A 22246-nucleotide genomic window follows, 5' to 3' on the forward strand; every position below is an offset into this window, starting at 1 on the left:
CGTGTGTGAAACCAGTTAGCTAAATGGACATCAAATAGAATCTAGTCTGTCAAATTATTAGTGCACTCTGTGAAGAACTCAACCACATTCATTCTTTCCATTACCTTTGGTACATCATCTTCAGCAGCAGCATCATCATCAAAAACCTTGGAGGACAGATCAACAGGAGGCACAGCCATCTCTTCTGCTGCTGGAGCCTGCTTGGAGGTCACCTGGTGTTTAGACATAAAACAAGAAGACAGTGAGCTCTGACAGGAATCATGATTCTGGAAATACTTATAGGTCACAAAGATATTAGAATCTAGGGCCCCATGAGGTGTCAGTCTTGGAAGTCTCCCTATCTTAACATCTAAAAAGAGGCCTAAAAAGGGATCTCACTTCAAAATATTTTCTTCATCATGCAGCAGCTCAGAAAGTGCATTATGGTTATTGTAAATACTTTAGTTTGGATGCTGAGAAGTGTTGTCCTGTATGTTAACAATCACTTATAGAGGGGTCCATACGGAGGGCCCCATAAGGACATGACCTGAAACTTGGTGTGTGTGGAAGAGAAAAGTTGGAAAACCCTTTTGTATGAAGAGTACCTGACAGGGCCCCATTAAGACATGATCTGAACCTTGCGTGTGTGAAACCAGTTAGCTAAATGGACATCAAATAGAATCTAGTCTGTCAAGTTATTAGTGCACTCTGTGAAGAACTCAACCACATTCATTCTTTCCATTACCTTTGGTACATCATCTTCAGCATCATCATCATAAAAAACCTTGGAGGACAGATCAACAGGAGGCACAGCCATCTCTTCTGCTGCTGGAGCCTGCTTGGAGGTCACCTGGTGTTTAGACATAAAACAAGAAGACAGTGAGCTCTGACAGGAATCATGATTCTGGATATACTCATAGGTCACAAAGATATTAAAATCTAGGGCCCCATGAGGTGTCAGTCTTGACAGTCTCCCTATCTTAACATCTAAAAAGAGGCCTAAAAGGGGATCTCACTTCAAAATATTTTCTTCATCATGCAGCAGCTCAGAAAGTGCATTATGGTTATTGTAAATACTTTAGTTTGGATGCTGAGAAGTGTTGTCCTATATATTAACAATCACTTATAGAGGGGTCCATACGGAGGGCCCCATAAGGACATGACCTGAAACTTGGTGTGTGTGGAAGAGAAAAGTTGGAAAACCCTTTTGTATGAAGAGTACCTGACAGGGCCCCATTAAGACATGATCTGAACCTTGCGTGTGTGAAACTAGTCTGTCAAGTTATTAGTGCACTCTGTGAAGAACTCAACCACATTCATTCTTTCCATTACCTTTGGTCCATCATCTTCAGCAGCAGCATCATCATCAAAAACCTTGGAGGACAGATCAACAGGAGGCACAGCCATCTCTACTGCTGCTGGAGCCTGCTTGGAGGTCACCTGGTGTTTAGACATAAAACAAGAAGACAGTGAGCTCTGACAGGAATCATGATTCTGGAAATACTTATAGGTCACAAAGATATTAGAATCCAGGGCCCCATGAGGTGTCAGTCTTGGAAGTCTCCCTATCTTAACATCTAAAAAGAGGCCTAAAAAGGGATCTCACTTCAAAATATTTTCTTCATCATGCAGCAGCTCAGAAAGTGCATTATGGTTATTGTAAATACTTTAGTTTGGATGCTGAGAAGTGTTGTCCTGTATGTTAACAATCACTTATAGAGGGGTCCATACGGAGGGCCCCATAAGGACATGACCTGAAACTTGGTGTGTGTGGAAGAGAAAAGTTGGAAAACCCTTTTGTATGAAGAGTACCTGACAGGGCCCCATTAAGACATGATCTGAACCTTGTGTGTGTGAAACTAGTCTGTCAAGTTATTAGTGCACTCTGTGAAGAACTCAACCACATTCATTCTTTCCATTACCTTTGGTCCATCATCTTCAGCAGCAGCATCATCAAAAACCTTGGAGGACAGATTAAAAGGAGGCACAGCCATCTCTTCTGCTGCTGGAGCCTGCTTGGAGGTCACCTGGTGTTTAGACATAAAACAAGAAGACAGTGAGCTCTGACAGGAATCATGATTCTGGAAATACTTATAGGTCACAAAAGTTTGCTCAAACACTCCTCTTCCTATAATGACACAATTAAATAATCTTAAATAAAAGTCACACCAAGTTGCCTTAACGTTTCTCATACGGCATTAAAAAAAGTCTGTACTCTTTAGCTCCCATGCGCTGACCCCAGATCAATATGTCATCTCCCTCCTTTGGGAAGGAGGTGGGGGAGAGGAGAATGACAGCCAAGCTGTCCTCCATGACAGACAATGACTCCCACCCCCTCCAACACACACTCACTGCACTGAGGAGCTCCATCAGTGACAGGATGCTACATCCAAAGTGTGTGAAGGAGAGGTATCGCAGGTCATTCCTTCCTGCAGCCATCAGACTGCACAACAGAAACTGCTCCAAGTAATCAGTGCAATAATATGTTTACACTCTGTGCAACAACCTGCGCAATAATGCAATAATGTGCAATAATCAGTGCATAACAATCTGTAAATACTATCTACAATTTCTTAGGAGGACGTAATTCTTTTATCCCACTCATGCATTGCACTTGTTCTAATACTTTATACACTTTATTGTTGCTGCTGTATATTGGAATTTCCCCTCGTGGGACTAATAAAGGAATATTGAATTGAATTGGGAAGACCTGTGAGCTGGATTTAATTTCCTAAATGCTCTGAGACATACTATCTCAAACAAAGAGATGACTTTATCTAGTTATAGGCCAGACTGAATGCATGATTGTCATAGGTCTAATTGTGTACTTTTGTTCTTTGTGTAGTTGTCTTTCTAAAATTGTCTAAAATGTGACATGACTTTTTAAATATGAAGGTTTTCTGTTTAACAAAGACCATCATGTGATAACCACATGACCTACAAGCCTGTATTCTGGTTCTCCGTTTGTGTTCTAAGCATTAATTTAAAATGTTACTTCTGAATATGCAAAACAGTTTCACAGTATTCAGACCTTTCACATTTTCATTACAGTCTTCTATTGGTTCAGCACTTACTTTATTAGTACTTGAATGAGCTGGACACTTTACATACAGCAGAAATAATATAAATAACTTTCCATTTGTATATTTAATGATACCAGTGTGTACCTGAAACTTCTCTTATGGAAATCAGGCTCATTTATACACACCTACACCTAAACAAATTGGATTTAAACAAGACAGATGACTGAAGCCAGTTATTTCTATAAGACATCTTCTGAAAAGTAACCTAAATCTTTCTTCATTCTGAATGAAGAATGGTAATGATGAATAGTATCTAAAAATGTGCTGCTGTAATTTGCAGCTACCAAAAGGACTTGCGGTCATACCTTTGATATTATTGATAAATCTCTCTGCAAACCATGGCTTGTCTCCAGCTGACAGAATATATGAGATTGCATCTTCAACAGGCTTTATCCGGGCCTTCCTTTTGGACGTCATTGCTCTGTGAAAATATTTTTAAAGCATTGAACAGCTGTGCAGCATGAGGAAAACAGATTGCTCATTAACTAATTCTGTAATTTAAAGAATACCATAAACAGGGTTTATGCTACTATTTACATAGCCTAATTATTGTGACTCACACAGATCATTAATCTCTGACTAATAACATTGGTTAGCTTAACTATTTCTCAACACGAGTTACATTTGAGGGGTGGCCCGGACCCCAGAAAGCTTACCTGACCTAGCCATGCTTACCGCAACACTTTCCCTGACCAGGCCTGAGCCTCGGAGCACAGTTAGCTTACCTGACCAGGTCGAGCCTCGGGCGCAGGTAGCTTAACTGACCGGGCCCGTGCCTGCCGCGAGGCATATAACGTATGCCGAACAATAACGTTTGTTACGTTGTTACTTCTCTGGCTGTATGTGACATTTTTGACTACTGTAACATGCCGTTACGTGTGATCGTATACCCCCTTAAAGCCTGCGTTGAACACTGTTAGCACTTAGTTGTAAGTCACCTGGACGTTCGCTCCGTTAGCAAAACAGTTTCTACCGTACATTAGCTTCCATAAAATAAGTACGAAACGAGCACTTCCGTTGAAAGCGGCAACAACACATTTATCAAATACCTTATCAGACATCTGCTCACGTAAAACAGCACGTTGAAACTCCTCACTTCTTGTATTTAATTTTAACTCTTCCACCGTCTCCCAGCTCGGCCGTCTCATGAATGTCAGCCAGTTTAATTAGCCGTGTGTTCGACCGGATGTGCGTCATCGGCCGGATGATACGTTCCGCTCAAAGCGTCTCGCTAGCGTCTCCAAAGCTAATGGTTAGCAGCTAACTAGCCTAAGATTACAGAAACGGTATATTTATATTTTGTACTAGCAGCTAAAATAAGCTTCTATATCAAGTGGTACAGTTTGTATTAATAGTAATGTTGTAATAGCTTGTTTCTTTTAGTTCCACAAAACTCTTTATAGTCAAAACATGTTAATTAAAAATAAAATAAAATAAAACTGAAAATAAACTTACCTTAACAGTTACAGCATCGCTCTGTGTTGTCATTGCAGCATTAGCTCTCAAACAAATCCTGTAAAATCCCGCGAGACTATGACACATACTGTTCAAGGCGTCTCATTGGCTAATATCACACACACTTCAGGAAGTGTGTGTGAGGCTGCACTGGCATCAAATAACCTCCATGGCGCCAGTGAGCACACACACTTCACACACACATTTCCAGTTTTTGTCACCTTGTGGGCCAAAAAAGATAAAAGCATGAGGAGCATCAGGGAAGGCTCCTGAGCCATTCTAAAGCACTAAACGGTCTGGGGCCCAGCAAAATGGCCCCACAAGAATTCATGGCCCCATACCGTTGGTGGGCTACAGGTGGTATGGCCCCACGAAGTAATAAATGCGAGTGCACACACACACACACACACACACACACACACACACACATACACTTCTTCACTTCTTTTTCTTCTTTTCTTCTTTTTAAAAGAAATCAGTCTTTTTTACCATTTGTCAGTTTGGCTAAACACAACTGTCCTGTTCAGTGTTGTGTCATTTGTTGTTATCTCTGATCTGTTAGGGGCTAGGGGATGCAATATGCCAGTAAGTGTCCTCACCAGCTTTGGCCAGCAGTATTGTGCAATTGATCCTGTTTGTCATGACATTCATAAGTGGCATTGATGAGACTCCTTGTCATTGATTGCTGGAGACAATTAATTTCATCCCCTGGAGGTCAGGGAAGCAAGATCAATGAGGTGTTTAAAAGCAAACTATATATACACACACAACATGTGTTACATTTTTGTAGCTCCAATGCTTGGTTAAATCTGTTAGGATAATATTTCACTTGGCACAGTAATTGCTGACTTATTGGTTGAAACATGGCATCTCTGCTAAAAATATGTCCAGCAGGGCACCAAACACTGAATTGTAATGGATGTGTACAGTGGACAGTTTGGATTATGATTCACATTTGTTTTCTCATCCAAATAAGTTTGACTAACATGTGGGGTTTGTTTACAACCTGTCTGACTGCTCGGGTTTGCTGCCCGGTCGGATCTATTTTTAGCAATGTTGAGGCATTCACGCACAGAAATGGCCACAACATGGCACAATTGAGCAAAACACTAAATCAGTTCAACACAGTGTGTAGAGTAGCTACTTAGATGTAATTAAATAAAAAAAATTAATGTAATTGTAATCTGTAAGAGTCACTGAGAGCTGAATTAAATTACAGTTGCTAATGAAAATGTTGGTGGTAAAGAGGGATATAATACGAAGGTCTGAATCTATTCTTATTTGTAGAATGTAGCTTTCATTCTGTTGCTTTGCCTCTTTCTGCCATGCAGAAATGCTTTCTTTTTGCATATTTTTGGACAAGGTAGGTCAGCAAAGCCCTTGAGATAATTTTCCATTAAGTGAAGGATGGCTAACAATGACTGTCTCTGCATGTTGACAGCTTCCATTCTTTTGGCAGTATGTGATCAAATTTTGAGAGTCAATGTCACCATCAATGAGGAAACATTGCTGTAAAAGTAATGAAAAAATAAGCGAACACAAGCTGGATCACCCTGATAAAGTTATTAACCAAGTAACAGCACCAATTATATTTCAACAGGTTAACTAGTTAAGCATAATGTAAAACATTTCAAAAGTAATCTCCCCAACAATAAGGCAGCATGGGACAATATGACTGAACAGCTGTGTGTCTGTCTCTTGTGTATCCAATAAGCAAAGCATCCTCTACCTCTGCTGGTGTCCAGGTTTGTCGCCTGCAGCTCAGCTCCTCAGTGCCTATCTAAATGACTCTACACTGCAGCTATTTCAGTTTAATGAGCGCTGTCCCTAAGTAACCTGAATTTGTATGTCTCACCAATCCACCTGTCAATCCAGGCTAAATATAGCCACTGTAGTAATGTGATGATGTAATTTAGCCGGGCAAAGAAAGCTGATAAAATTTGTTAGCATGTTTTTCTGCTTTGAGAGAGCTGCATCATTTAATTTTCATATTAATTTTTAGCCATTCATGCTTTCATGCAGAGTAAGTGCTCCATTGTGTATAATTTCTGTCTATGAATCTTGCTATAGCTGCCAGATGGTAGTCTTACTGTATAAGAGCGGGAATCCATCTGAAAGGCATCTGTTCAACATGTTTTGGCAGTACTGAATTTGTGTAACAGTCTCATCTAGAATTGCCTACCTGGGCGTATCTTGTTCCCATATATATCATTTATATACAAAAAAAGCTCAATGACATGCTACATTTTTTTCCCCACAAGGGCAGATTAATCATATATAGAGTATCACAAAACATCAGCCTCAACCAGAATGCCGATGTCATCATCAGTCATGATCAGATTATCCTGAAAATTATTACATCTATATTTTTATTCACAGATATTTTTCAGCTGGCTTGTGCAGCAGACGGTCTGAATCATTTCTTCAAATTATAATGTGATCATGTAGTTCAAAGTTGGACTTTGAGTTTCACAATCACTGTTTCATGCAGTTCGAGTTGATTACCTCTACCAGACCTGGGAACACTCTGAAATCAAATTTAGCACTTCACAATCTGAACCTTTGTGGAAACAGCCAGAGGAAATTTTTCTCCCTCACTTATTTCTTTGGCTGCTTGTAGGGCTGCAAATAACTCGCACCTCTTAAGTCTAAGTTACGCGGACCCTACATTGTATAGGTTGGTTTAAACAGTTTACTAGCGAACCCCTGATGAAATGTGTCATGTTTGTCCTATGGTGCAGCAGAAAACACATCCATAGAGTTACAGTTGACTGCATGCTTACATTTGGCCATTATGACAAGAAAACCTGCCAGAGGCAATATTAGGAAAGGCTGCATGGCTTATTGTTTTTTTGTTTCAAAATCAATCAAGAAAGTGCTATATAGTGTAAAAAACTACATTATAATAAAGCTCGATACTCTGCCTCATGTCAAACTCACACAACTCTGCCTAGCTGTAGGAGACACTCCTCACGGAGCTGGACAACTGCAAAGCAAAACAGGAGCCGTCTGTCGGGAAGCTAGCTATGAATAACATGGAAATGCGCCACCTTTTTTTCCTTGAAGATCAAAACTTCAATAACTATACAAATTTATTGTTCATCAGTCATCATGTGACTCAGTAGGGTCACATGAGTCCTGGTGTCAATGGCTGTTAAGCTGCATGGGGAGAGGTCTCAGGTTGTATCACCGCCATCACTTCCTGGCTGCGACTGACAGCTTGGTACACAAATTAATTGAAAAATAATTAAATTGTTAACAATCAACAAATTAACAAAACAAATTAGTAATATACACACAATAACAGAATTGCTGGTGTTGGATAATGTTCATTGTAATCTAAGGTTTATTTTTCTTCTCTTCTTTTTCTTGATTGTTTGTAGAAGTGGTGACCTTTTTTTCTGTTTTATGGCCAATTGGTCCATTGTGGAAGCTACTGATTGCAGCAAAAATCAGATTGCCAGTGAAAGATTTAATGCACAAAGACTAACAAGCAGTGTCCTGAAAGCCATAAACACCTTCCTACTCAGGGCCTTTAAAAACATTTAAAACATTTGTGCTCTCTTTCTCTGTCTGTCTCAAACACTCAAACACACACACACACACACACACACACACACACACGCACACACACACACACACACACCGCGTATCCTCCTGCTTCACGCAGCTGCTGTGCATATTTGTGCAACCTGTGAGTGCTGAAAGCAAAGGAAAGTTGCTTGGATCCCTCCAACAGTCACTGTTTGACCACAGAAATGTATATGTTGCTGCTTGGACCGTCACACAGTACGTCATATATACAGACATAGCCCCTGTTGGCATGCACAAAGGTAGCAGCTGTGTCCCACTTTCATGATCCATACAAATTCTAACTGGGTTTTGAGTGCACCAAAGTAACCAAAATAAGTAGTATATAAATATTAGATGTCAATATGTAGAGAATTGAGAGAGTTTAGAGACAGCTGTGAGAAGGCCCTGGAAAACAAAACAGAAAAACCGTGAAATCCTTAGAAAAAGGTTATAAAAAAAAAAGTTTCTTTTATTTGGTGCAGCTTTTGTAGTCATTACTTGCAAAAACAATGAACTATACTGCTGAGTGTTAGTATGTAGTGTTATGTGTAGCTCAGTAGGTAGAGCAGTCATCCACTTAACAGAAGGTCTGTGGTTTGATCAGCAGTTTACATGTCAAAGTATCCTCAGACAAGATACTGAACCCCAAATTGCTCCCGATGCTGTGCCATCGTGTGAATGAATAACACTCATAATTAGCAGCTGGCTTAGTCGCACAAATGTGTGTGAATGGGTGAATGCAGACTTGTGTTGTAAAAGCGCTTTGAGACGTCGTCACACAAGAAAAACACCATACAAATACAGTCTATTTATGTAAATGCAGTCCTTTTGTAGAGTGCAGAACTTTGTTTAATGGGAGCATCAGCAACTTGAGGAGCAGTAGCGTGATGCAATTTGAGTGTTCTCCCTGTGCTTGTAGTTCTGGGGTCACAATGTGTAACCACTGTTTGTCACAGTCTTCAGCCTCTAATGAGCCCTATAAGGTCTGTAAGGAGGTGAAGTACACCAGCTTGACAGATGAAGGGTCAGAAGTGCAGGGGTGGGTGACTGCTTGTCCATTACTGCATTCTCAACACTCTGGGTAGAAAAGCACAGAGCCATGATCAAATACAATCTGGTCGACCTGTAATTAAAAACAATCAAGCAACCACACACCCGCCCCATCTCTCCCCCCCGCCCTAACATAAGGGTCAAGGATGTCTTGATTCTGCTCTGTGTGTAGTCAGCATTGTCGGGAATGGCCGGACTCGCACAGATAAGCTCAGGAAGTACATGCATATTTCAGTGTGCCTCTCTGCAATTATAGTGGCCACACCAATAGAGTTTGTTGGAGGGCAAAGAGTGTGAGAAAAAGACCACAGAGATGTACGCTGACATTTGCACTTACCTCGAAAGTTTATACTTATATTGCAAATTGATTAATAAAGTCAGTATTCTGTCTAAAGCTGACAATAGCAAAGAATTTATCCAAAAGTGAAAACAAGTTACACATAGATAGTATTTTGTGAAGTTTGACCTCATGTGAGGGTGGCTTTGGCTCAGGAGTCAGTTGTCCACAAATCAGAAGGTCCCTGGCTCCTCCAGTTTGCGTGCTGAAGTGTCCTTGTGCAAGATACTGAACCTGAAATTGCTCCCTATGGCTGTCCCTTTGGTGTGTGAATGGATGAATGTGCCAAGTCTTGTAAAGCGCTTTGAGTACCTGATCAGAGATGAATGGTCTAGCTATCACTTCTTAATATGCCCTCATATACTTATCATAAGATAGCTGATTTGGGGTCTGCATTTGCAGGAAATAAGAGACATGGAGAGCTGGTGAGCAAGGACGGATGCTGAGAAAATGATATGAGAGATTTGTTCTGTCAGTGTCAGCTGGAGAACTTTGGAGAATATTGATATTTCCAAAACTATTGATATTTTTGTGTAAAGTTCTGGTTGTTTTGAGGGCTGGTGCTGTCACTTCTGTCCTTTATTATAGATTGTCAATCAGTGTCACCCAGTTAGAATAGAATGGTATGTGACAGGTGGTGATGAGGACCAGAGATTCACAGTATCTGGAGAGCTCCATTCTCACACTGTTCAGTTTTTTCAGTTTTGCACTACTCAGCTCATGCACACACGCACACACGCACACACGCACACACACACACACACACACACACACACACACAAATACAGTACACACAGACTCTTACACTTGCACAAATGCTTGTTCTCAAACATGTGCACACATGCCCTACACACATACCCCCAGAAACATGCTAATCATTTTTGGACAGAGGTAGGACATTTTGCATGCCATGCAGTGCAGCTCATTTGTCATAATCACTGCACAGATTTATTGACTTAATTGATAGGAAGGATAGGATTATCATAAAGTCATAATTGCCAGTGGGATGAACCATATGGTTTGTTTCATAGCCAGATTTTGCTTGTTAACTCTGCAGTAGAAACAGACTGATGGAAGAAGGTGCTTTTTTATGATTGTATAAATTACACTAGCCGTGCAAACAAAAGCGTTTTTGTGTATGTATTACCATATTGGATTAAATGTGGCTTATTTTTGGTTTCCTAGGTTGTATTCACAATTTTGATTGATCCTTTTGGCTATTAATCTGCCAGGACATAAACAAGAACAGCATGTGCAACCTGTGAAATTTGGGATACACTGTAGCTTATCAGAGACTTGCAGCGTGACATTTAACCTGCAGGCATTAAATGCCATGTGTTGCCTAAGAGAGATTCAGGAGCACACAAAACACTAGACTAACCTCTCTCTTCCCACCTGTATTGCGAGTGTGCATAAAGACCATAGAGCATGAAGTATGTGAAGCCCACAGGATCCTTCTGGGATGTGGAATGCATTTTCTGGAGGGGTTGTCAGTTAATCTGTCATGCAAATTAAAATGTCTCATACATAGCCTTGTTGAATACTTCATTCTGATTGTACCAAAAGACCCACATCAGGATACAAGGCGATTTAGGTCTTGGTAGGGGGAGTCTTGTACTTGTTGTCTTTCTCTTGCTGCCTCTCTTCCTTGCTTTCTCCTTGTCACACTCACACACAGACACACACAGAGACACACAAACACACATATGTTTTTAGTTTTAGACCTCCTTCCTGTCCTCACTCCCTTGATCTAACACACACATGCATGCTGTATTTTAACGTAACACACCGAGGGGCTTTAAATCCTGCTGACCTTAGGCAGTCTCACCCTGGATTTAATTTACATACATTTAAAAAAAGTGGGTGGTCTCAGTAAAGGGCACTGAATTTAGTAGCAGCAGTGGTGGATGCAGTAAATGTGTTTCCAAATGAAAATGTCTCTCTGTCCTTCACCTGCATCAGCTGACTGTAATGTGTACAGTAATAACGGTTGTTGCAAAATGAAGAACAGCTATCTCAAATGAAAGGAAAATTTGCATTGGCAGGGTTTCATTGTTTTAAGTTACTGCTCTTCTCCGCTGTTTCTTACAGAGCACATGTCAAAAAACATTACAAATTGTTCTACAATGAATGAAAAGGCAGTAAAGCACATGTATGAAAGTTGTTATGGATCAGTTCAGGTGCCTGAGATGTATTGCTGGTAGAGACAGTGAATCCTCTCGAAGTGAGACCTTTTCACCTTACCTACCAACTAATTCGTCTTTGTTTATTCAAAGCTGACAGCTCAGTGTGTTTAAAAAAGGAGTCAACCTGATTTTATACTTTATACTGTCACTGAGAGACAGACTGTGCTGATATGAAGGACTCAAAAGTGCACCAGACACATAGTCCTCAATAAAGTTGTAGCATATCTGTCACACTTAACAGAGCACCTTTTGTCTTTTGTGGTAACAATGCAAAGTTAAATATATAACATAGTGTACTGAACATGACATCAGTTTGATGTTGACTCACCGAGGAGACGTACAGGATTTCCCGGCAGAGTTTTGTCTCCCTGGGGAAATCCGCCAGATCCAGGAAGTTGTCCACAACCACTTGGCCAATAATGTCATGCCGTGAAAATCGGTCGAAGTCATAGACACTGAAGTGCAGCTTCCGTGTAGGAAGCTCAGAGTACGCCACAGGAAACAGGAAGACCTCATCAAACACAGGGTTCAGCGTCTTGCGGTGCACCTTGGTCTGGTGCTTGGTCATACGATCGGGGAGCAAGTAGATCTTAACGTAAGGGTCAGAGGTACCAGAGAAGTCCTTGGCTGGGAGGTCCTCTGCTTTGTGGATCTTAACTATTAACTGCTCCAGGTCACAGTCAAATTTGAGGATAAGGTGGAGGCGCCCACAGCCCCCGCCCCTGCGACTGCCTTCCTCGCCTTCGAGGGAGCGCTGTTTGTAGAGCTCAGGCTTGAGGCGACCGAGGCCCAGCCCCATTCCAGTGAGGGAGTCCTGCCTTTGGAACTGGGCCACGTTGAAGTCTGGGTTAGACAGGTTCATATGTCTGCGAATGGACCCTTGTCTGTGGGCAGAGGAAATCAAGAACAAACATCATCACACAACGTGAACAGGTTGAATCAGAAAAGGCAGATAGGCATTTACATCCATATATCTCCAGTGCCAAAGATGTGTGTAGCCAGATGGGATGTAGGGGTGTGGAGGTTGGATGATTGGCACTGAAAGTTTTATTTGTCTAATATTGATGTTTCTGTCAGGCAATAGCATTGAAAGCCATGGAGAGGAGCACTGATCAGTTTCAACTCCAGTGCCGGTAACAGCTGGGTGGAAGCAAAAGTGTTTTAACTTTCTCAAGGACAAGTCTACTAGTCCTGACACAGAAATCAACAAAACTCTTATACTGACCCCATTTCAGACATCGAGTGACCAGAGGGTGGCGGTTCAGTGGTCTGTCTCTGCATACGAGGGTTAGTGTGAACCCCACTTTCCCGGCTTTTAGTCTGAGCGTCCAGTGGGATGTCTGGAGATGTATGACTGATCTTCATAGCTGCCTCTGGTGTGGCCAAGACCACAGGTGGTGGTGATGCGGGAGTCTCCACCGATACCACAGATGCCACAGGAGTGGGTTCTCTAGCAATGGAGCAGTGGGAGGACTCACGGCGGTTGTGTGCTGGGGGGTCCACGGCTGTGTAAACTGGCTGTCTGGGTGCTGCCTGCGAAGGCAGAGGACTCATGGGGTTGAGGGGCCCATGGGCCTCCTTGGTAGTGGGGGAAAGCCCACGCTCCCTCCATGGTATCCAGCAGAGCTTCCAGGAGACAAAAAGTGAGACCCCAAACAGGGCCAAGCCACAGGCAGTCACGACCAGTGACAACAAACTCACTGATATATCTGAGAAGGTGACAAGAGAGACAGGAAATCAGGATCTGACATCTGACTCGCTTTCTGCTTTGCTGCAAAGCAGCTCCTATAGCTTCACCCCTTTACCATCACCATCAAAACTCTCAGATGTATTATTTAATGAGAAAACACTTATTTCATCATAGTGTTATCACAATAACACTCACTAGTATGTGATATATTAGGCTGGTTTTTCATTCACCTGTGGTATCACATTAAGAGAATGTCTTTGGACAAATCATGCTTCTTTGCACTATAACAAAAAATTTGATTCATTATAGTATAGGAGCTTCCTTTGTGTGGGATTTTCTCCCCTTCTTTTCTATATGGTTACAAAGAATCCTCAACACGATTAATTAGGATTAACTGAATTTATTTAATTAGCATCTGGAGCCTTATATCTGCCTCCCAAGTGGATGGTTCCCCATGCTGTAATTTTCAGCCCTTTGCTGAAAGCAGAGGAACAGTGTGTTGAAATAAAAGCAGCAGTAAATACCTGTTCACACATTCTCACTGAAATACTGGAATACTGTCAAGTGGTTGAGCTGTATTTTGAACAGTTTCAGATGTTTACAACACACAGTCGACACAAAATAGAGACACTGACGTTGAAGAACTCATGATAAAGTTGCCAGACTTAAAAGAGAGACTGATTGAAAAATTCTGAGTAAAAAGAAAATCCTGCCTGCCTACTTTCCAAACTCATCAGAGCTGATTTTAGCTCTAGAGACTTTTTTTTTTCTCTTCTAAAGCAGTCATTATGCAAATTGAAGATGTCTGAGTAACAGTTTGGTAAAATTAGATTTCTTGTTATTTAGCCATGTCAGAAAACCCAACCAGACCCACCAAGTCCTCTGCAAGAGCAGTTTGACCAGACACGTTAGCAAAAAATGCTAAGGTAACTATCATCACAACATACCCGTTATGTCAATACTTAAGAGCAGAAGCAGTGGCTGCGGGTTACAGTGTATGCTGTGTGTGGACAGCAGGCTTTAGTCTGTCAAGTAAGAGTTTATGGTTTCAAAGCATGACACTGAATATTCCTGCAGTGCATTTGTTTGCACCAGCACAGGGTGTGAGAGTCACCATGGAAAGAGAGGTGAGGTGTGAACTGGCAGAGTCACTGCGGCCTCTCTGAATCATCTCTGTTCACAAGAAGTGGGTGACTTTCCCTGAAAAAATTCTCTCTCTCTCTCTCTCTGAAAGATAAATCAGAGAAACTGCTGCAACATAACAGTGCTGAGATCTTATGATGAAGATATCTATGACTGCAATCATTTTTTACCTGTCAGTGAGTTCACATCATCATGGTAAACAGATGGAGTACCTAATTGTTAACATTTAACCCTTGTGTTTTGTTGAAATTTGCTTTAGTTCCTCATTGCTTGGGGCCGTGGGCAAACAAAATGTAAGGGTGAAGGAGCACTTGCCCATTTTACAAAAGAAATAGTATATTCAACATTCAAATATGGAAATTAAAAGCTTCACTTTCTGTGTCAGTGTCAGACCATGAAATAATGCCACGAGCCCTCTTTATGCATACTGTGGATAAATGACTAGAAATGACAGTAGTAGTAGTCATAGTTGCATAAACAAGAAAAAAATAGCATGAAGATGTAGTGAATGATTTATTCTTGTTATCCCTCATTTGAAGATAAAGATTAAGAAGCAGTCCAGAACAGTGTTTTCTTGAACTATTCATGTCAGCTAAAAGACTTCAACAGTAGCATTGCGGTCAGCTTATAGGTCATGTTACAATAAGCGTAGAGTGCATTTCTGAGATTAGTTTTTTTTAAGGCTATCTCACTATATATAATCATCAAAGGCATACACGTTCTATACGCTGTGCCTCCCCACACTCCTGCCATGCTCCTATGCATTCTTGACTTTTTATGAGGCAAATAAAAAGATGAAGTGATGATTATTGCAATCACGCCACAACACGATAAGAGCAGAGCTCAATGCTCAACATGACTGACTCTTATCTCTCTCCAACAATGTCTGCACATGAGCGTTATGGTGTCCACTGCATCTTAATTAAATCTAATCTTAAGCAGCACCTTTCACATACATCCACTGGAGGGTAAAATACAACAGATGGTTGCTTTGCAATTACCAGATAATGATAGAGTGGTAAAATAATAATTAGCATTACAAATATTGTTCTGAACCTGAAAGGGCATCAAAACCAGCCCATTTTGCCATTAAGAGCAAAGTGTTACGTGTCCTCTTTAATTTAACGCAATAGATCCAGATTTATTTCAAGTCTTCTTTAACACAAGACTCACATGTCCATTGAAGGAGGACTGTAATCATCCCTCCTCTCCAAACTCGCTGTGAAGTGATTCTGTCTGCTTTGCTACGGTGGAAAATGTGGAGAATCTACAGTCCACACTGTGCAAAAATGCATTTTTAAGATCAGTCAAAGCCAAACATGAGGCTTCTGCAGTCTCAGTTAGACACATTTAATGGGTGTCTTCCAAAGTTATGGATCTTTTAGTATAAATTCCCTAATGCTGGTTTTGATAGTGTTTCCTTGCTGAGCTTTGGCAGAGGGATACTAACACAAAGAAGGAATTTTGTTCTAAATAAAGACTAACTTTGGACAGGAGCCACTTCATTTGGCTAACTCAGACTGCTGAAGCATCATATTAGTATTTTCTGAACTATGTAATGCAGTTTTGCATGGAGGACAGCAGAGGTTCAGCCATATTACACCTTGTCTGGACAGGAGGAACGATCACCAGTGACTCTTTCCATGTGGGAGTGCAGAAAATTACTTGTGTTGCATATTTGATATATTTTTTCTATATTTTACTATTATACTAAATAATGCCAACATATCAAGATGAAAAACGAGTCTCTATTTAGATTATTTAAAATATTTTAATTATGATGTTAATATTCATGTGCAGGAATTAACTGTTGCCCAGCAACAACCGTTGTGGGAGAAGACAGTTTGAAGCCGGACGGACAGACGTTGAAGGTGGACGTACATCCTATCTTTAATTTGCAGAAAAACCAGCGGTGCTTATGCATTTTTCAACCATCTTCTCTATTGTGGTACATGTTAGTTATTGATTCGGTGTGTCTGGAGATGCTTTGTTTTGTGCAGACTCTGCTTACCATTGTGTGCAAAATACTATGCTGATGAACGTCCATCCATAGTTGCTGTAATGTTTGCCTTCATTTACTGTATGGAAATATCGTAAACCTTTGAGGTAAATCTGGCGAGTTCAGGCTGCTGCACAGTGTTTTTTTTTTTTTTTTAAATAGCATCAGTCTGCTGTATCATCTTAACCATGTCTATTATTGGCTGAGCCTCGTTGCGTGTGCGAGGGCAGTGCTGCAGACTTGTGCCCAGTTTATGTGCTGACTGTGCAACGTGCTATTAGCTGCCTACAGTAATAAAGCAAAGGGATGTTACGTCCATCCATGTATGTACAGGCCGTCTCGACAGAGATTTGTGTTGACTATCAAAAGAAAATCTCAAAACACTCAAAGGAAAAGTAATTAGTGTATAATCAGTATAATTACTTTAATCATTGTAATGAGCAAAATCATCCCATTTCAGTAAAGAGACACTAATGATTCCTGTGTCACTTTATCAGGCAAAAAACTAATTCAAAAGAAATGTGTGCTCATATAGTTTCTATAAAGATAATAATCATAATAAACGTAATGAGCATCAACTCTAGGAGATGTTCCCTTCATGATTACCAGAATAGAACATGCACATACAATATGAGGTGACTAGCTTGTCGTGCGTCTTCTCAGCAACTAGATGACTTTGTGAAGAGTTTGGACAATTGAGAGAATCTATCAGTGGCTTGAAAAGAAAGCCAATATTTTGTATTTGGACTGTAATTATTACTGGCACGTAGCACATATGAGTTAACTAATTTGTAACACAGTGATATGGAGCGTTTAATTACAGGTAGTATCTAAAAAGAGCTTGATTGCTAACCTCCCTGTTTCACAGTAAAACCAAATGCATGATTTTTACTTTTTACTGTGTCACAGCTGACAGACGCTTAAAGACACCATTACCATTGTGTGTTGTGGAGTTGTTAACTTATTAGTTAAAAATAAATGAGACAATAAAGAGGGCTTTCAATCTCAGCAAATCTCAAAAGACTTTGACGATACAAGTTTTGCATTTTGCATCACCTATCGTCCAAACCAAGCGGCTCTGCCTGATTCAGGACTAGCTCTGTGTGTGTGTGTGTGTGTGTGTGTGTGTGTGTGTGTGTGTGTGTGTGTGTGTGTGTGTGTGTGTGTGTGTGTGTGTGTGTGTGTGTGTGTGTGTGGCGCTGTCATAAGACCTCGCACAGGAACTCAGACAAACTGTCCTTTCTGTGCTCTGAAATTCTGTGAATACTGGAGTACGTGTGATTTGGGAGAATAATGTGGAAAAATTGAGAGACTTGCCATCTGAGGACACTAGGCCCACAGTCAGCTTGGCAGGCCGCCGGAGCGCTGCCTGTCAGAGAAGAATCTATAGACATCTGGACGGATTCAGAGACTACATCACAACAAAGAGGGTGGACCAATTTTAGAACACATGACCTTCAGAGGTGCAGTCGTGTAGGAGGCAAGCAAGTGCTGAAAAAGCAATATCTGGAACTTCCACCTCCTGAGATGTTGTTATTTGCCTTAATCATACCTCTGTGTGAGTAAGGAGTGTTGGAAATTGCTTAATTTTCCCCTTGTAGTTCAGTATGAACGCAAAATACACCACGGGATATATTTCACATGTGAGTGGTTGTGATTGGATGTCCTCAGGGGCCCAACTACTGTTGGTTTTTATCCTCACAGGATGTTAGATGCATTGACCCGATGGTCCATGTCTAACTAATTAGATGGCAACAATTAAAACTAGCAGTGCTGTGGATCCTGTTTGGGGGAACACTATTAAATGTTGTGCACATGCTGAGCATTGGAAGAATAGTTTCACAATTTTGGAAATGTGCTTATTTGCCTTCTTTCTGCATCTTTGATTGAATGATGGCTTTGAAGCTGGAGACTGGAGATGGGGCAACAGCTAGCTTAGCTCTATCCAAACATAACAAAATCTGGCTACCGGCATCTCAAAAGCTCATTAATTAAGCTAACCTGCTGCTGGCTCCAGCTTCATATTTAACAGACAGATATAACAGTAGTACTGATCTTCATTTAACTCTCAGTAAGAGAGCCAACAAACATATTTCCCAGAATGACTAACTGTTCCTTTAAAGTTTATACATGAATTTTGATCTCCATACAAGCAAGTGAAGAATATGTTGTTCATTTTTACACTGCGCCTCCAAATTTACTTACTTAAATGAATTCATCTTTCTGCTACAAGACATATCTGACAAACACATCACATTTTAGCACTATGAGTGTCTCAAGTTGTTAAGTCAACATTATGTTTTAGCTTCAGAATATTTATGAAAAATGAGCAGAACCGTCAAGAAATACACTGAATCCTAGCCAGCCTGTCCTGAGCTGTAGGTCGAATGGCGTTGGACATTTGATCTTTAATCTACTTTCCTCCTCTTCCTTTGTCATTCTATTATAGGTGTTGCCATCATGCTGGGTGACGTGCCAGCTGGAACTGAAATTAAACCTCATGGGCAAGCCACCCTTAAAGCTAACTCCACTACCCGCTATAGCAACTCCATTTTTGAAACTGTCAAATGGAAAAGACAAGATAGGGTTGGCCCACATGAGGAATGAGGGAGAGAGGAGGGAGCTGGGAGGTGAGGGAATCAAGGAAATCAGGAGGGAAAGGTTGAAAGAAAGGGGTGCAGAGAAGGGACAGCAGGAGAAGAGGAATGGGAATTCACAAAGGGCTTTCATGTGGCGAATAATGATTAATAGTAATGCAACTAAAGGAAGCAGAATGAATGGTGTAGGTATGTGGAGGATTGCAGTTACTGTGCTTTCTGGCTCCCTCACATTATCTTCCCTCGCTTTTTCTGTCTTCTGCACGCGCGCGCGCGCACGCACAAACGCCATTCCAATGAAACTGGTTCGCAGAGGATGAAACGTGATTCTGTGGCCACATTAATTCTTCACGCGTGACTGAATGTCGGCTTTGCTTTTCAAAAGCGCACGCCCTCTTCTGCAACACAGTTACATCTGGAGTTCAATACATCCATTCAGTAAATGTTTCACTTTGCATACATGCTTCAGGTAAGACAAAGATTTCAATGTGAGCTAAACTTTCAAAGAAGTAGGAAGAGTGCAGGATAGTAGCTACACCGGCGAGTGCAGGTACAAGCGCACGCTCATCCAGGCAAGAGAATATAGCTTATACACCCAGGTTATATGATCTGTCACCCTGGGATCTTTGCACATGTGGAGAGAATGAACCCAACAGCATACACTGTGAACCTCGCAGACTGTAAACCCCCCAAGAATGTAGATTGGAAGTAAGAATTTCAAATGATCCCCCTCGTACTCGGCTCGCAGTGAAAATGAGGGGTTGTCACGGTGAATTTCCGTTGCAAGAAGAAGATTACATAATTAAACTGGATAATTAGTGAGCTAATTAATGTTAGGAAGAATGGTGCCGATCGAATTCCCAAACAGGGGGTGCTGCTTGTCAAAGCACTCTAATCTATTCTAATAGCCTGGACCACCTATTGAGTTTAAGGGCACAGTGTTCAAAGAAAGAAGTCACATGCGCGTTCACTCCAGTTCAATTAAATTCAACCGTGGAAACAAGCGTGCAGATGATGCCTCACCTGAATCCGAGTAGCGTGGCCTGGCAAGGTCTCGGAAATAGTAGATAAAATCCAGGCAGTGTTTGTTCTGCACTTCCCCCTTCGAACACAGATCTGACAGGAGTTCAAGCGCCTTTTGACAAATCTCGTCATCTCTGTCTCCAGGCATTTCCCACCAGCATCCTTATAAATGGAGGGTCTCTTAGGCACCACCACACCACCACTCCGCACGCCTGACAGTCACCTATTCCACGCTGCTCAGCTCAGCACGGCTTCTGGAGGCACGCCTACCCGCACGATGGAGTCGACGGAGGCACTGTGTGTTCGAAAGAAAGAGGAAACACCAGTCCAAGTGGTCCAGAAAGCGAGCCGTCCCCACACGTGGAGCTCAAAGAGTTTTTATGTAACATTCAGTCACACGGTCCCCTCGCACGGCCGCTCTGGTTGAAAGCCACCGGTTGAATCCACGCATCGCCACTGCGGCGTCGCGCGCTGTCCAAGGTACTGAAGTGTGTGCGCGCGCGCGCCACAGTGAATCTTTCCACCCGGCTGTCATCTAACGTCTGTCCGCCTTCGAGCCGCAACAAGCCCTGCAAAAGTTCAGCAGCATTTTCCTGCAGGGAAAAAGAACTGGATTAGCGATGAGTACTACCTGTAGCAAACGCCGAGCACTTCTCCGCTACTACAAACCTAGGGCGGTTTTACGTGCCTGCACGTGACCAATAAGAGGATGACTTTTTTTTTTTTTTTTTTGAGACGCAACAAGCAAAACTGCCCCTAAAATAATGTTCCATACGTAAATTTGTGTAAATCCGTTTACAGGAGCTGCACCATTAAAACCAGCGCAGTGGATTGTCAGCCATCCACCAGCTGGGAGAAAGGATTTCTTCAGTGAGCTCTTCACATCCTGCCAAGACAACCACAGTCATGCCAATCACTGAACTAATTAGAAATTATGACTGCAGGCACGCAGAAAGAGAACGATTTTTTTTTTTATCTTTGTGTATTTTTTTTTTTTATTATTGTTTCTAGTCGTTTCTGAAGGGCACAAGGCATAATTATAATCAACAGCTCTGCAGACTTCTCATGGGACAATCAACGTAAATATTTCAAAGAGCATTGCTTGTGCTGTCATTCCTATCATGCATTTACTCCATCGATCAGTAAGTAGTCTCAGTAATAAGTAGGGACACAGTCAATTTTACCTTCAGTTCAGTGACTGACAAGTCCAATGATAATGTATAGACTCTGGTTTAAGGGTGCGTACCATTGCACTTGAGTGGAAAAAGTAATAGCCTGAGTGTGTCTAACACATCATTATTGAAAATAGGCAGTTTGTGATACACACAAAGTACATATGCCGCAGGCAAATCTAAATAATGCTCACTGATAAATAATCTCTTGCATGATATGAAATGGTCCTTTGTTGTAATGGGGCTGTATGGAAGTCATTAATGAGGTTACTGGGAGAAAGAGAGTTCAAATACATTGCTAACTGAAGGAAAAGGGTAAAAGAATTTCCTCATGTAGATGATTTAAATGCTGAGTATCAGAGCTCTGGGGTCTTTCCCATTTATTGGTAATTTCAAAATGGACAAACAGAAAAACAGATACTGACAAAAGGGGATGAGAGAATGAAAACATGATGGATAGACAGGGCAGTGTTGGTGATTTTCATGCTTGTTCAACCAAGAACAAAGAGCCAGCAGTCATCTCCCATCAAAGATAAACACAGCCTCTAATGAACTGTGTCCTGTGTGCATTCATCTTGTTGTTCTGTTGTCTTGCAAATGGTGTGCTGTGCTCTTAAGCTTCTACCTTGTAATAATGAGATCCTAAAAGACCTTATCTCCACACACAGCAACATGGGAATGTGGTTAGCAAGCTATTATGGGAAACACACGTCTTCTTTGGACAGGTAAGGGGGTGGGCTTTTTGTGATTGCAGACAAATAGGTGATGGTGGTTATCATGGCACTAATGTACTGTGTGTGTGTGTGTGTGTGTGTGTGTGTGTGTGTGTCCGTGTGTGTGTGTGCGTGCGTGCATGTGTGTGTGTGTGTGTGTGTGTGTGTGTGTGTGTGTGTGTGTGTGTGTGTGTGTGTGTGTGTGTGTGTGTGTGTGCGTGCATTTTCCATTCAAAAAAAATCTTC

General features: G+C 41.5%; 1 protein-coding gene across 1 annotated transcript in view; it reads right to left on the reverse strand.

Annotated features, from left to right (window-relative positions):
- Positions 1–21038, reverse strand: part of syt9a (synaptotagmin IXa) — a 34471-nt gene extending 13433 nt beyond the window's left edge. The window contains exons 1-3 of the mRNA XM_070968343.1: positions 20116–21038; positions 12889–13372; positions 11992–12547 (exon numbers count right to left, since the gene is read on the reverse strand). Coding sequence (XP_070824444.1) covers positions 11992–12547; positions 12889–13372; positions 20116–20263 — 1188 coding nt within the window. The 5' untranslated portion in view covers positions 20264–21038. The remainder of the gene's footprint in view (positions 1–11991; positions 12548–12888; positions 13373–20115) is intronic.
- Between the last annotated feature and the right edge of the window lie 1208 nt (positions 21039–22246).

Source organism: Chaetodon trifascialis, chromosome 1 (genome assembly GCF_039877785.1).
Source record: "Chaetodon trifascialis isolate fChaTrf1 chromosome 1, fChaTrf1.hap1, whole genome shotgun sequence".
NCBI classification, from domain to species: Eukaryota; Metazoa; Chordata; class Actinopteri; order Chaetodontiformes; family Chaetodontidae; genus Chaetodon; species Chaetodon trifascialis.